Source organism: Lepisosteus oculatus, chromosome 16 (assembly GCF_040954835.1).
Source record: "Lepisosteus oculatus isolate fLepOcu1 chromosome 16, fLepOcu1.hap2, whole genome shotgun sequence".
Lineage (NCBI taxonomy): Eukaryota > Metazoa > Chordata > Actinopteri > Semionotiformes > Lepisosteidae > Lepisosteus > Lepisosteus oculatus.
This window is the reverse complement of record NC_090711.1, coordinates 8,776,103-8,788,952: the sequence shown is the minus strand read 5'-3', so window position 1 is coordinate 8,788,952 and position 12,850 is coordinate 8,776,103. Positions and strand designations below refer to the sequence as shown.

Below are 12,850 nucleotides of genomic sequence, written 5' to 3'. Positions count from 1 at the left end.
TGAGTTAATTTAGAGGTCGATTAGAGAGGATGTAGAGATTCAAATGAAAGAGGAACTTTTAGAGAGCTCATACATTTCGTGCTCACAAGCCTTTAAGCAAAAACTAATGTCATTATACTGATGTCAGTAAGGGGGAGGTGTGGGGTGGGGGAAAGCTGGTGTTTCATTCTCAGTTCTCAGAAGGTTTCCACAGCAACACGTTTTCCTGTGTCTGATTAGGAAATCCCCATCTTCTATAGCGTACAGCACCTTGTGTTTTACGACTTCTTACTCCACCAAAGGATCACATGCTGAACTGACAAGCGAGACAGCGTGCAAGGTAACACAAAATCTATTGTATCTATTTTATCAAGATGGGACTAGACCAGACTTTCCTGCCAGATTTATAGCTTTTATTTCTAAATAAAAGCTATAAATAAAAGGATCAAAAGTTCCCCAGTGCATGAATTTAAGGGGCCATAATTTGTTTGAATTGTTTTATGAGCTTTTGGCAGAACATTTTCATTAAGTGTACTGTGTTTAAAGTATAGTCAAAGGTAATATCATTGTACTTTGTGAATGAAAATAACTTGCTGGACATTATTCAAAGAGGGCAATAGCAAAGGAGTCAAAGTGATCTGTTTATTCTGTTGATGATCAAATTATGTTACCCCACTGTATCTTATTTCAGTCTATGTTCTGTGCATAACTTTGTGTATCACTTATGGCAGAAATGTGTTTCAATTGTTAGTTTTTCTCTTAATACAGAACAACCCCATGTTCTTTGGCAAAACCATCCAGGCAGCAAAATAGTTTTTTTTTGTTTCTTGTACTGCTGCTAGCATAGCTGTTTCTACTGCTAAAGTGTTTAAAAGTACCAATCATGCTTACTAGTGAAGTGCTCTTTGAGAGAATATGAAAATTGCATGCTATTCCTAGCAAGTAGTTGTCAAGATTTCTACAGACATTACCTGTTCTACAGACATTTAAAATTAAAATAATATCCTCTTTCTTAAATTATATAATTCACTTAACACCGTCTCTTGCTAGGCTAAATTATTCTGTTACAGCTTTAGAAGAGGTAACAAATATATAATTAACTAAAGGATATTTAATGCACTTAATAAATTATTAAATTACATCTTTGGAGCTAGAGGCTATCCAGTGTAGATGTGGTTCAGCACTTCAGAATAAATTAAACAGAGATATAGAACAATAACATGATGAATAACTAGAATGTCAAAGTGTATCACCGCCAACGAGACAGTTGTAGGATGAAGATACTGGTTCATTTTTTTCTATTTCCTTTGAAACAGAATGCCGAAATTTCAGATGGATTATTTGATCTGAGCCCAATTTATCTGAAAATCACAAATATGTGTGAGGTTGCAGGAAACAGGCAGACCAAAGAAGAACAGCTCAGATAGGATCTTTTCTGCCAAAGCAAATGAATCCTGCATTCAAACAGGAGTCCAGACATGAATTAGGCACCATGTACAGCCTTCTTTTATGCATATTGGCAATATATAGAAAGTGACAAATAAGAGCTTGATATGGTATATAAAATATTTCATTACATTTGTGCATTATTTAAAATCGTTGTGAAGAATGAAGCCTTTTCTTATTGGCTAAAACTAACTGTAGAATCATTTTATATGTCCTATATCCTAATGTGTTTGTGGATGTATGTGTGGTCTGGTGTCACATCCAGGGTGTGGTCCCTGTGCCCTTGAATTCTGATGAAGTCACACGGCTTCCACAAGAATATAATCTGTGGTGAATTCAGTTGTGATAAAGGGTGCAACAGTCACAGTTCAGCCTAGCAGCCAGTAGGTTGGGTGAGGGAAAAACCCTAGCCAGACGATTCAATGAAACAGCGGCCTTTATCTTTAATTTCATCTCCTTATATATGTGTTACCTGTCTATCTGTCTGGCATTGATAACAGTTAAACTGTAACCTGCTGGGCCAGACACAGAATTCAATAAGCATACAGCAGAAATTCTTTGAATCCAATTTACTTTCTCATTTGTACTCTTTTTAATTAATATCACGGCCTAACCCAGCCATGGCAAAGAAGTCGACAGGGATTACAAATCAATGTTCTAGGGACATAATTGTAGTCCTGCCTATTTCGACACACCTGCTAGGTTTGAAATTACATTGTATGTACTGCCACACTAAAGGCCTTTTAAGGGTAAATTTTCGCCTTCTCTTGTGTAATTTCCTTGAAACAGTATGTTCTTTACAGTAACATTATTTTTACATAGACTGGTATTTCTTGGAGAAATATTAAGCAGCTGCCAGTGAATTACTATCTACAACAGTTTGACCAGGTCAAGAACGACAGATGGGTGGGTGGGGGGTGAGGGCTTGGTGTTGGTGGGTTGTGGGGGGGGGGGGGCTTCCTAGACGCGTAGGATGAAGAAATGTTCCATGTCAAAATAAAAACGCACTGAGACACATTAAAACTATTTGTCAGTCCCTTTGGAAAACCCCCCCCAGCACATATTCACAGAATTGCACTCGCCCACGCATGAAGTAACTATCTAACTTCTAATAAAATAAATCAGGCTAGAATATAGACGCCATTCAAGAGTGGCAGGTGTCACAGAACTTTGACATACAGTGGTCATATTGTAACCAGGAACTAATTTAAATATAACTTTCATAAAATCATAGCGAAAGATGAATGAAATGGTATTTCCAGGTTTATAAATTAACGTAATGCCAGAATTACTCTATTCTCGTATTGTTCAGTCTGGAATTAAAATACAGTACTACAACTTCAGACGTTGATCTTTACCTAAATACAGAGGTTAAAAAAAAAACAACGGGAAACCGAAAGTGTTTGACTTTCAAACTTTTACTTTCGATTCAAGACGTGTTTTAGCCTTAAGATGCATTTCACACGATCCTTTTAGACATACATTTAAAAATACATCATTCAGGGGGAGACTTACAATATGTTTAGAACTGGATAGCTTGTTCTTATCTGGGGTTGTTATTATCACTTGGTCACTTATATGCGTTGTCTAAGAAGAATTTTTCGTGTGCAAACGTGCAGTGGGAGTTATTGTTCATAGTGGAGTTTCTTGAGGTGCACTATCAGACAGAAAAGTGGTTAAATTGTAGTTACAAACTTGCAATTTTAACATTTGTTGCATTTCTCGTCTGAGATGGAAGACAACTGCAGGAATATGCGTCTGAGAGAGTGGCTGATTACTCAGATAGACAGCGGGAAATATGCGGGGCTTAGCTGGGAAAACCAGGAAAAAACTATGTTTAGGATCCCCTGGAAACACGCTGCCAAGCAAGACTACAACCAGAATGAAGACGCGGCACTTTTTAAGGTATTTTTCATTTATGTTCATTGCACATATATCGCGGTCCAACAAAGTGTTGAAACACTAGTGCTTTCTTGCGTTGCAAGATTATGGCACATTAAAAGTAAAGGGAGCAGCAATTTCAGAAGATTATGGGACGATATTAAATTTATTTTGTAATTGGGACTTTCTATTTAAGCGTTCAGTTAACTACATCATTATTTTTCTAAAGAATGCGCTCTTTTTGAAACTCACCCGCATAGGTTAATATATCGTAAAAATTAACATAATTGACTTGACTGACAATGTAAATGGGCTGTCACATATTTATCAAACAGTCTGGTTTAATTAAATTTGGAATTAAGTGTTTTCACTTTCAAAACTAGAACAACTTCTTGAATTAAATAAATAATTAGAAAGGAGCGTAATAACCAACATGAAAACGTTATGTTTTAATAAACGTATTTAGAAAAAGTATGATTGCTGAAAACAAAGTATTAAAAACAGAAAATAAATATTTATCGGTTTTAGAAGTTAATCCTTCAGAAAGTGAAAGTGAAAGGGTAAGAGTCATATATATTGTATATACTGTGTAAGTATTTTAGGTAATATGATTCAGAAACATTTTTTCCAGGACTTCATAAAATAAATTCAATAAACATAGATAACGTTGACCTACCCTAAATGTCAGATCTACAATAGTCATTTTTGTGAAATATGGTCAGCTCTAATGGAACCAGCATGTATCAATTTTGCTAGGAAGCCCAGTACCATATTGTTGTTGGTGTTTACTATGTTAAAGAGAATAAGCATGTTTTGTGTAATATTTCATCATCATGGTCATCATAATATAAGTAATAAAATAATAGTGTGATGGACTAGCATCCTATCCAGGGTGTACCCTGCCTTGTGCCCGTTGCTTGCTGGGATAGGCTCCAGGTCTCTATTAAATAATAATAATAAAAACAATGAAGAAGATGATGGTGTTAATTTTTAATTTAAAAAATCCAATACGTGTCAGTGCATATCACACATATTCTAAAAGGTATATGTGGTCAGTAAATAAAGCAGCCTGCAGTGACCCATGGAGTTGAGCACAGGACACGATGAGGCTTCCTGTAACAAGCTGCCCCCTCTGTGTGCTGCAGGCCTGGGCAGTTTACAAGGGGAAGTACCGGGAGGGGAAGGACAAGGTGGACCCCTCCACCTGGAAGACCAGGCTGCGCTGTGCCCTCAATAAGAGCACCGATTTTCAGGAGGTGCCCGAGCGCAGTCAGCTGGACATTTCTGAGCCCTACAAAGTGTACGAGATCCTGCCTGAGGGTGGCAGGAGGGCAGGTAGGAAGAAGGACAGAGACACCACGGTGCTAATATAGGCCTTGTCATTGCAGCTGCTGGGCAGCACAGAAAATAGGAGCTGTTTAACTATAATGATGTCCTGTGCAAAACAGAAATAAAACTGTCATGAGCTGCCTTTTCTCCTTTCGGTTCCTCATATAGCCCGTTCATCATCAACGTGAAAGATCATGTCTCAGTATTGAACCAAAATACTTAAGCCTTCATGTGCATTCATTTAGTAAAGGCTTGAAGGTTTATGATTTAGCCTGCAGCAGCTTTAAAATACTCACCATTCTCCAGCTCAACATCGAGATGTCTGATATGACAGGATTTTACATTAGCTATTATAGTACTGCGTGTTTGAATGTGTAATTAGTGCCTGACACTTTTTCTTTTTCTCAGAGTCTCCAAGCAGCCCTGTCATCTTTGGCACTGGTCGGACTGCTTCACCCCATATAGTGACCCCTAGCCTGCACTCACAGGTAATAGCTGATCCATCTTTTTACTGTTCTATTGTCTGCCCATCTGCATCCACAAACACCTCCACCCATGTAGTGGCAGAGAAAAAATAGCACCGCTATTTATCGTAAGACATAAGCATTAGTTCAAGTCTTTAGCCACGAAAATCACAAAGGACAGTCTTCTTAGGTGCATAGAACCACAGAGGGTTAAAAGAAGGGTATAAGTTAACAAAGACTGTAGAGACCAAGCAATATGTTATCTAAAAGGAATGACTTGCCTGTGACCACTTCATCACCTAGAAAGAAACCTGTTGCACTCTCCTTGTTGCCTAACTCTCTAGTTTACTGTGGTGTGCTGTAGGAAAAGCACAGTGATACAATGGTAAAGGCATGAAGAAGGATGGTAAACTACTGTGTAATGCAAACAGTGGGAAACCCTGGCAAAGCTAAGTAAATGCATGATCCGATGAAGTGAAGTAGGTAGTACATGGGGGAAACCAGTGCTTGACCGTGGCTGGGATTCTGTTGTTTGCTTCCCTCAGTTCAGTGCCCCAATGGAGGTGGAGCAGGAATGGAGAGAAAGGACAGATGCTGACAGCTTGCATTACCAGCCTGCTTCCTCTGTGGAGTCACACTCGCTGGTCCAGAGCGCCACTCCTGACAGCGGTGAGAGACTGTCGCCTCCAGAACCGTTGCCCTTTAAAACGCAGCTCTGGTGAAGGCGTGAGTTCACTCCATGACCTGGTCCACAATAAATCGCGGCAGACTGTGAAGTGAGGCGCAGTAGCAATAATGCATTTTGTTTTTAAAGAGGCCCGTGAGGGGTTGTATTGGCATCTGGGCTGCATGGAAACAAGTAGAGGTTAATTCTGAGGTGAAGCTCTTAAACAGATTGTTGTGTTTTTTCTGCTTTCCAGTGTGGAATTAATCTCTACATGTCCTATGATTTCAAAAGGATCTTTTGCTGAGTTTAAGGCAGTTCCAGTTATCCTCCTCTTTAAACACATTGTTGTATGTGAGATATCTGTTGAAACATTGCAGAACATAAAACCTGTTTAAATTCAAAATGACATTCCCTGCCTTTTCCCTTAATTTGAATCACCACAGTTTCAGTCTTAATGATGGAAGATAGAAGAAGGTGTGTTCCTGAATCACACAACTTGACTGCATGTTCTTGCAGTTTGATTTCTCAGGCAATTGTTTCCGTATTAAATCTATCCAGTTCATGCAGGATGCACTGAATAGATGCATGCAAAATCATGCTTGACAAAGAAAAAAAAATCACAGGATACTTTTCTTTCATTATCACTGAAAAGAACTCAAAGCCTGGAAGTGAATCAAAAGGCAGGATACCTCCTCTTGTAATTAAAAAGTCTTCAATGGGTTCTCCACATTTTAACTGTTTTCTGACAGGTTTAAACAAGTTAGTAAGGGAGAGGGGAGCTTCCTTTAACATACCCTGTATCTCACCTGGGAAGTACTGAGAGTTCTTCTTGTTAAGGGCTTCTCATGTTGTTTTTGCGAGGAGCAAAATGAATACATAATAAATATTACACTGGCACAATGTTGTAGACCAGACAAATTTCAAGAGCTTGTGTGTCCTGCATCAGCAATATCATGTTTTGTCAAGCAGCAGATTCCTGGAATGTGTGTCACGGATAATCATGTTGTTTTTATGCAGCAAAACAAGTAAAGGGAAAATTTTATTCATGGACAATGACAGCAGTTGAGGGCTCTGAGACACCTATTACCTTACAGCCCACAGTGTGCCCTACATACTCACCGCAGTTCCAGATATCAGGTAAGGTAATCCCTTACGTAAAATGTATCTTAATGTCAGATTTTGGAGACCTTACTTCCGTCCCTGTGTATTTATCATGCACAAATAAAAGTGAATGTCTTGCAAACACTGCTGAAAATATTTAGCTAAAGTGGAGTGTGCCCATATTGATCATCAAAGTATTTTATCTGAATTATTGTTCTATATATTTATATGAGTTGTCATATTGTCTTTAAGAAATGCTATGTTTTAGATTTCCTTAAAATTACAAATATGCACCCAGAGAAGCATAGTGTACCTACTTAAAGCAATTACTTATGCAACATGACAAATATGGAAGTGTTTAGTCAGTCCCAGAGGAGAACTGTCTTGGAGTCTCCAGGAAAGATGAGTAATCTCCCTTAAATGGATGGATTCAGTTTGGGATAAAAATCCCTAATCTGACTTTCACATAAGAACATGTCTCTTATGCAAGCAGAACTTCTCCACGGAAAATCTCTTCAATTCAAATCAAATTCACATTCAGCCTGAGCTGACAATCCTATCCCAGAATCCCTTACAACCAAAATAATAATAATTAATAATAATTGCTTACACTTATATAGCGCTTTTCTGGACACTCCACACAAAGCGCTTTACAGGTAATGGGGACTCCCCTCCACCACCACCAATGTGTAGCATCCACCTAGATGAAAAATATTTGCACAAACACCTAGAAGTTGGCACAGTGCACTCGATGGACCACTAGTGGCTGCTTGCGTAATCACTAGTGGGTATGAAGCCTTGGTACTATACATTATGGTAAGATGTACTTCACTCTGGTCTGGATAATAGGTGACATCTTTGTGCCTGCTTCCCCACAGACTTCCTGTTGCAAGTGCGTCTGTATTACCAGGGCCAGCTGGTGCAGGATTTCACTACCAGCACGCCGGAGGGCTGCCGCATCCTCCATGGGTCTGTGCCGGTGGAGAACGAGCGCATCTACGGCCCCACCGCGGTGGAGCTTCTGCACTTCCCCTCCCCTCAGTGCGCCCAGGCCTCCCTGCGGGTCACTGAGGCCATGGCCCGCCTGCTGCCCCACCTGGAGAGGGGCGTGCTGGTGTGGGTGGCCCCCGACGGGGTCTTCATCAAGCGCTTCTGCCAGGGCCGCGTGTACTGGGACGGGCCCCTGGCTCAGCACCACAACCTGCCCAACAAGCTGGAGCGCGAGAAGACCTGCAAACTGCTGGACATGCAAGTCTTCCTACAAGGTGGGGCTGAGAAGGGCACAAAGGCTGGCCAGGGACCTGAGGAGGCAAACCTGGGGTCAACCCCCGAAGCTGTTTCATGTGCTGTCATGCTATTCTTTGACCGAGAGCCTTTTTGCTTTAGAAGCGTTGTGCAGGACATTATGTGATGACAAACCCTATATTGTGTAAAATAAGGAAATTAATGTTTTATAGATTCATATTAAAGGGGAACTGCAATGCTATATTCATCTTTTGGGATTCAAAAAGTGTTGGGATTGATGATTTCACACCGCAATAAAAGTAAAAAGTACACAGTGACTTGTAAAACCTTCAATTTACATCAAAAATAGAGAAATTTCCAGGTATGTGCAGCTCCATATTCTGCAATACAGAAACGAGACAACAAAATTCCTGTGACATGTGCAGCCCTATGACATTGTAAAGAAGCAGGCTTGTGAATACATCTCTTTTAATCTAGAAATATTGCTTTCGATTTCAACACTGTGTTACCGACAAACACTACTTGCTAGTTAACTCTGCATGCAGATCATGTTGAAACATTTCTGTGGTGAAATGCCTGCTGCACAACCCGTAATGTGAATGATGAGTAACATTAGTCATTACAAAGACTTGTGAGCAGGAAGGGGTCTATCATTTCTCAATTCATTCACATCGTATGTGAGTTTGCAAAACAATGGCCATTTACAGTACTTTCACAAAGTTCGTGATTTTGTGCTTAATCCAAAATTTGTAAATTAACATCAATGAATTTACATTCTTACTGAGATTTAATATCCAGTCTGAGGAATTGGGACTGCTTTAAAAGCCTAGACAAACTAAAGTCAAACAAACTAACACAAACTGACTAATTAGTTTTCAAAAACTTGAAAGATAAATGTTTTAAGTGTGCTGTATGAAACACTTTGATTTAATTAACATAAACATGGCATAGAGTGCTTTGGAGTAAAGTGTCTTGAATCATTTAACTCTCCTCTCATCCTGTTCACAGAAGTACAGCAGTACCTACGGGTTGGACGTCCAGTTCCACACTACCAGATTGAATTGTGTTTCGGAGAAGAGTTCCCTGACCCAAACCAGAGCAAAGCCAAGAAACTCATTATGGCACAAGTAAGTAACAAGTAACTATCAAATCCCATGATGCAGCAGGTCAGGGGCTGTCAGTGCTTTTGCTGCCAGTTTTGTACTTAGAAACCAAAAGGTGTGTTTTTTTGCTCTGTAGCTCTTGGAGTGAAGCTGAGTAACTGAGACACTTTGATTTAAAATGCTAGTAGGAGGCAGGAACGAGACATGATAAAAAAAAAAGATGTCTGGTATGCTGACCAGGCAAAAAGTGTTACCTTTTTTGCAATGATCAGTTGTTTCAATTAAATAGTAACCACCAGAGGGCAGAAAAGACTCGCAGAAATTACTATGAATATAGTTATCCGTCACTGAGCTACACTTTTTACAATGGTGTATGATAACTTACATGCGTTATCAATATAAGCTCTGCAATTCTGCCATTTGTTATATAGGAATACCATTTACCAATATTTGAATTCCATAAATATTTGTTACACAATATTTGATAAATATCAAGTTTGTCATGGCTAAATAATTAAACAAAAATATTTTTGTATAAAATAAGAAAATTATTTTAATTGTTTAAAATAGTGAATTGAAAGTTTGTGGCTACATTCAGATACATCATTACCCCCATCGCGATATTGAAATATATCACTACAAGTTGATGCTGAATGCAATTCTGAAATAATGATCTTGAAGATGATTTTTAAAAGTTCAGGCACTATCTGAATTGAAATAGCTGCAATATTACTGTCACATGTCAATCACAAGTGTCCAGGCTGATGCTAGCAACTCAGGTACACAGTTCTGACCATTAATACAAGAATTTGTGGTCAAGTGTGTTATGCAGAACATTGCGTAGAAAGATGTTCAGAATGTCATATTGCGAAACAACAAATCCTATTTTACCAGTTCTGTACAGAAACCACTTTAGAACAGAGAAAGTTTGAAATGTGAGGAGGAAATGGTGGTCAGGCAGCCATTTTCTTTTTCACCAGAATCCCTGCTTATCGTATTTAAATGCATTGTTACTAGAATGATACCTCCCACGATTACAGTTAGCAGACCAAGCAGCTTTTGAACGGGAACAGATTGTAGTATGAGTTAAACATCAAGAAGATTTCGAAAACCCAGCATGGACATAAATATTATCACAGTAGTTTGTCAGTAGAAAACCTACAGTTTTTAATTCAATATTATCTCAGACGTCTGAAATGTTTTTCAGGTGCGTGGGTCAGACCACCACCTTACTTGATGCAGGATCACAGATTTTGTCACATACAGTAGCAGTTGCCAAGTTTGGATCAACTACATCTTGTTTGACCTGGACCAGTTTGAAATGTGGGAACAAAAAAAAACCTTCCTTCAATGTCTAGTAGCTTCAGTACATGGAAGCCTAATGATGTAGTGGTATTTCCCAGAAGACTCTGTGATTGGACAGAGTCAGTGTACTGACCTGAATGGTAATACAGCCGAACCGTGCTTTGCTCTTGTGCAGATTGAGCCCCTGTTTGTCAGAAAGCTGCTTATGAACATCCAGAGGACTGGGGTGGAGGCAGGCCAGAGAATCCAGCCACTGAAGAGCAAATCGGACAACATCCAGCAGACTGTCCTCAAACAGGTCCAGCAATGAGTACTTCCCCCATAGGAAAACCAGGGGCTGTCCCATGCAACACAACACTACAGCTCAGAAAAGACCACAGTCGGATTCTCTCCACATTCATAAGGACAGTTACTAAAGAAAGGCCGTCCAGCCCATTTGGTTGTTTGTAGTTAATTGATCCAAGGATCTTATTCAACTGTTTCTTGAAATCATCTTTAACATCACGTCTGGGTAGTTTGTTTCAGACTCTTACGAATTTTAACAGCGAAGAAGTGCCTTGAACTTTAAGCGCACTTCCATATAGTTTTCACTTCTGCCTTCTGGTTTGTGTTTCACTGATTGTTCTGAAGAAGTGTGATGGGCTGGCCTTGTCAGCACCCTGTGACAAACTGTAGGCTGCAGGATTCTCTTTAGAGAAGCTAAGGGGCTAATTTAAAATGTACAAATTGGACAGTAGCATATGTTCTGTTTAATGTCAACCATTTAAGTAAAAACAGTCAAAATTAATCAATACACAGATTATTCAAGTCTTAAAAATGTAATTTGTAATGTTTGTCTAAAAGTATATTTGTATATACTCATTTATTGGAAATGAACATACAGTGCTTATTCAGACTGCTTTAGTAGTGTGAGTTTGGCACAGCTGCTAACACAAAGGATAAAAAAAGCACATCCAACAATGATGCACCAGATCACTCTTCTAACCTTTCTTATCTTTGTGGGAATGAATTTAATCTACTTCTTACATATATGTAAACTAATTTAAGAGTATTTTTTTAAAGATCATTATTTTTTTAAAGAGAAATCATATGGTATATAATTATAAAATTGCTTAAATCATTTGCTTAAAGATTTTTTTGAAAAAAATGTTTTGAAACTTCATTTAAATATTATGAATATTTGAAACTATGTTTTGAACATAATGTACCATAAAATGGGCGAAGATAAATTTACTACACTGTGAATAGCAATGCATTGTTATTGTGTTGGTTAAGGGGAATCCACCTACAATGGAAAATAGAGTACAGAAAAGCAGCTTTGTAAAAACTGTAGAGGTATTAATTTTTTATGACTAAATACTGGCCTCTTGTGGTACCAATGAATTATTGCAGCTACTGTTTTTGTAAGTTCACAAATTTGTTTTCGATTTCTTTATAGCCTAGGAAATACTTGTAATTAAAAAATCCATGTTTGTAAGAAATGACGTTTCTTAGGCATGTGCATTTTCAGGTGTTTCTGTTAGCCATTCAACTAAAAATAACCTTGAAGCTTATGCTACTCAAAGTTTTTTATTCTAATTTAATAAGAATAATTAGGAATTTCTTACACTTTCTGGACACTCCACTCAAAGCGCTTTACGTAAACCAAACACTATGGACTGTGCATCAGCCTTGGTAAAAATACCAGGTTTCCACAGTCATTCAGCTGCTTCGTTTATTGAGGAGGGAGACTTCAGATCTGAGATAGACCACCGCAGCCATACCAGAATGCCTTAACCATAGGGATATCCAAACTTTAATGAACCCATTGACATACTTATCTGAAAAGAATTGAGGTAGTGGTGTGTAGGAAACAGGGCTTAGGGAGTTGCTTACACTACAGTACATACACTACATTGGTATGGACCTGTATATGGTTTTGTTTTGGAAAATAACAAAAGATAACATTGGCATGTGGCACCTGTATTATTCCAAGAATGGAGCTCACCTTGGCTATTTGTTTACAGCACATAAGAGCTGCAAGGAGAAACTTCAGATTTTTTCCTAATCTTCTGCAGATCTTAATCTCTTCTTGCAGTTCACGGATTTCAGGTGGCATTGAAATCAGTTCATGGTAAGCATTTCCATTTTCATTCCCTTATACATTCCTATAAGAGTGAAGTCCTTCTGCTCCAGAGCTTGATTGAAAACTTCTGTTGTTGCACATTTACCAAAATAAAGTAATTAAGTCTTCTTAAAATGCTGCCAAGACACCTTTTACGACAACTTAATTAATGACACCAAAGCACATCTACTCTCAGTTTTTGAATGATAAGCAGCAAATGCATATG

General features: G+C 38.6%; 1 protein-coding gene across 1 annotated transcript; it reads left to right on the top strand.

Annotated features, from left to right (window-relative positions):
* Positions 1-217: 217 nt before the first annotated feature.
* irf10 (interferon regulatory factor 10) lies at positions 218-12,001 on the top strand. The gene is made up of 9 exons (XM_015364919.2): positions 218-319; positions 3,157-3,330; positions 4,452-4,641; positions 5,044-5,123; positions 5,645-5,768; positions 6,784-6,903; positions 7,746-8,132; positions 9,121-9,239; positions 10,696-12,001. The coding sequence occupies exons 2-9, from the start codon at positions 3,157-3,159 to the stop codon at positions 10,828-10,830; spliced, it is 1,329 nt and encodes a 442-aa protein (XP_015220405.1). The 5' UTR covers positions 218-319; the 3' UTR covers positions 10,831-12,001.
* Positions 12,002-12,850: the final 849 nt, after the last annotated feature.

Excerpts from the sequence above, each read along its gene's own strand:
- irf10 (XM_015364919.2), top strand. The coding sequence starts at position 3,157 with ATGGAAGACAACTGCAGGAATATGCGTCTGAGAGAGTGGCTGATTACT. Across the intron at positions 6,904-7,745 it reads ACCGCAGTTCCAGATATCAG|ACTTCCTGTTGCAAGTGCGT; the intron begins GTAAGGTAATCC and ends GCTTCCCCACAG. Across the intron at positions 8,133-9,120 it reads CATGCAAGTCTTCCTACAAG|AAGTACAGCAGTACCTACGG; the intron begins GTGGGGCTGAGA and ends TCCTGTTCACAG.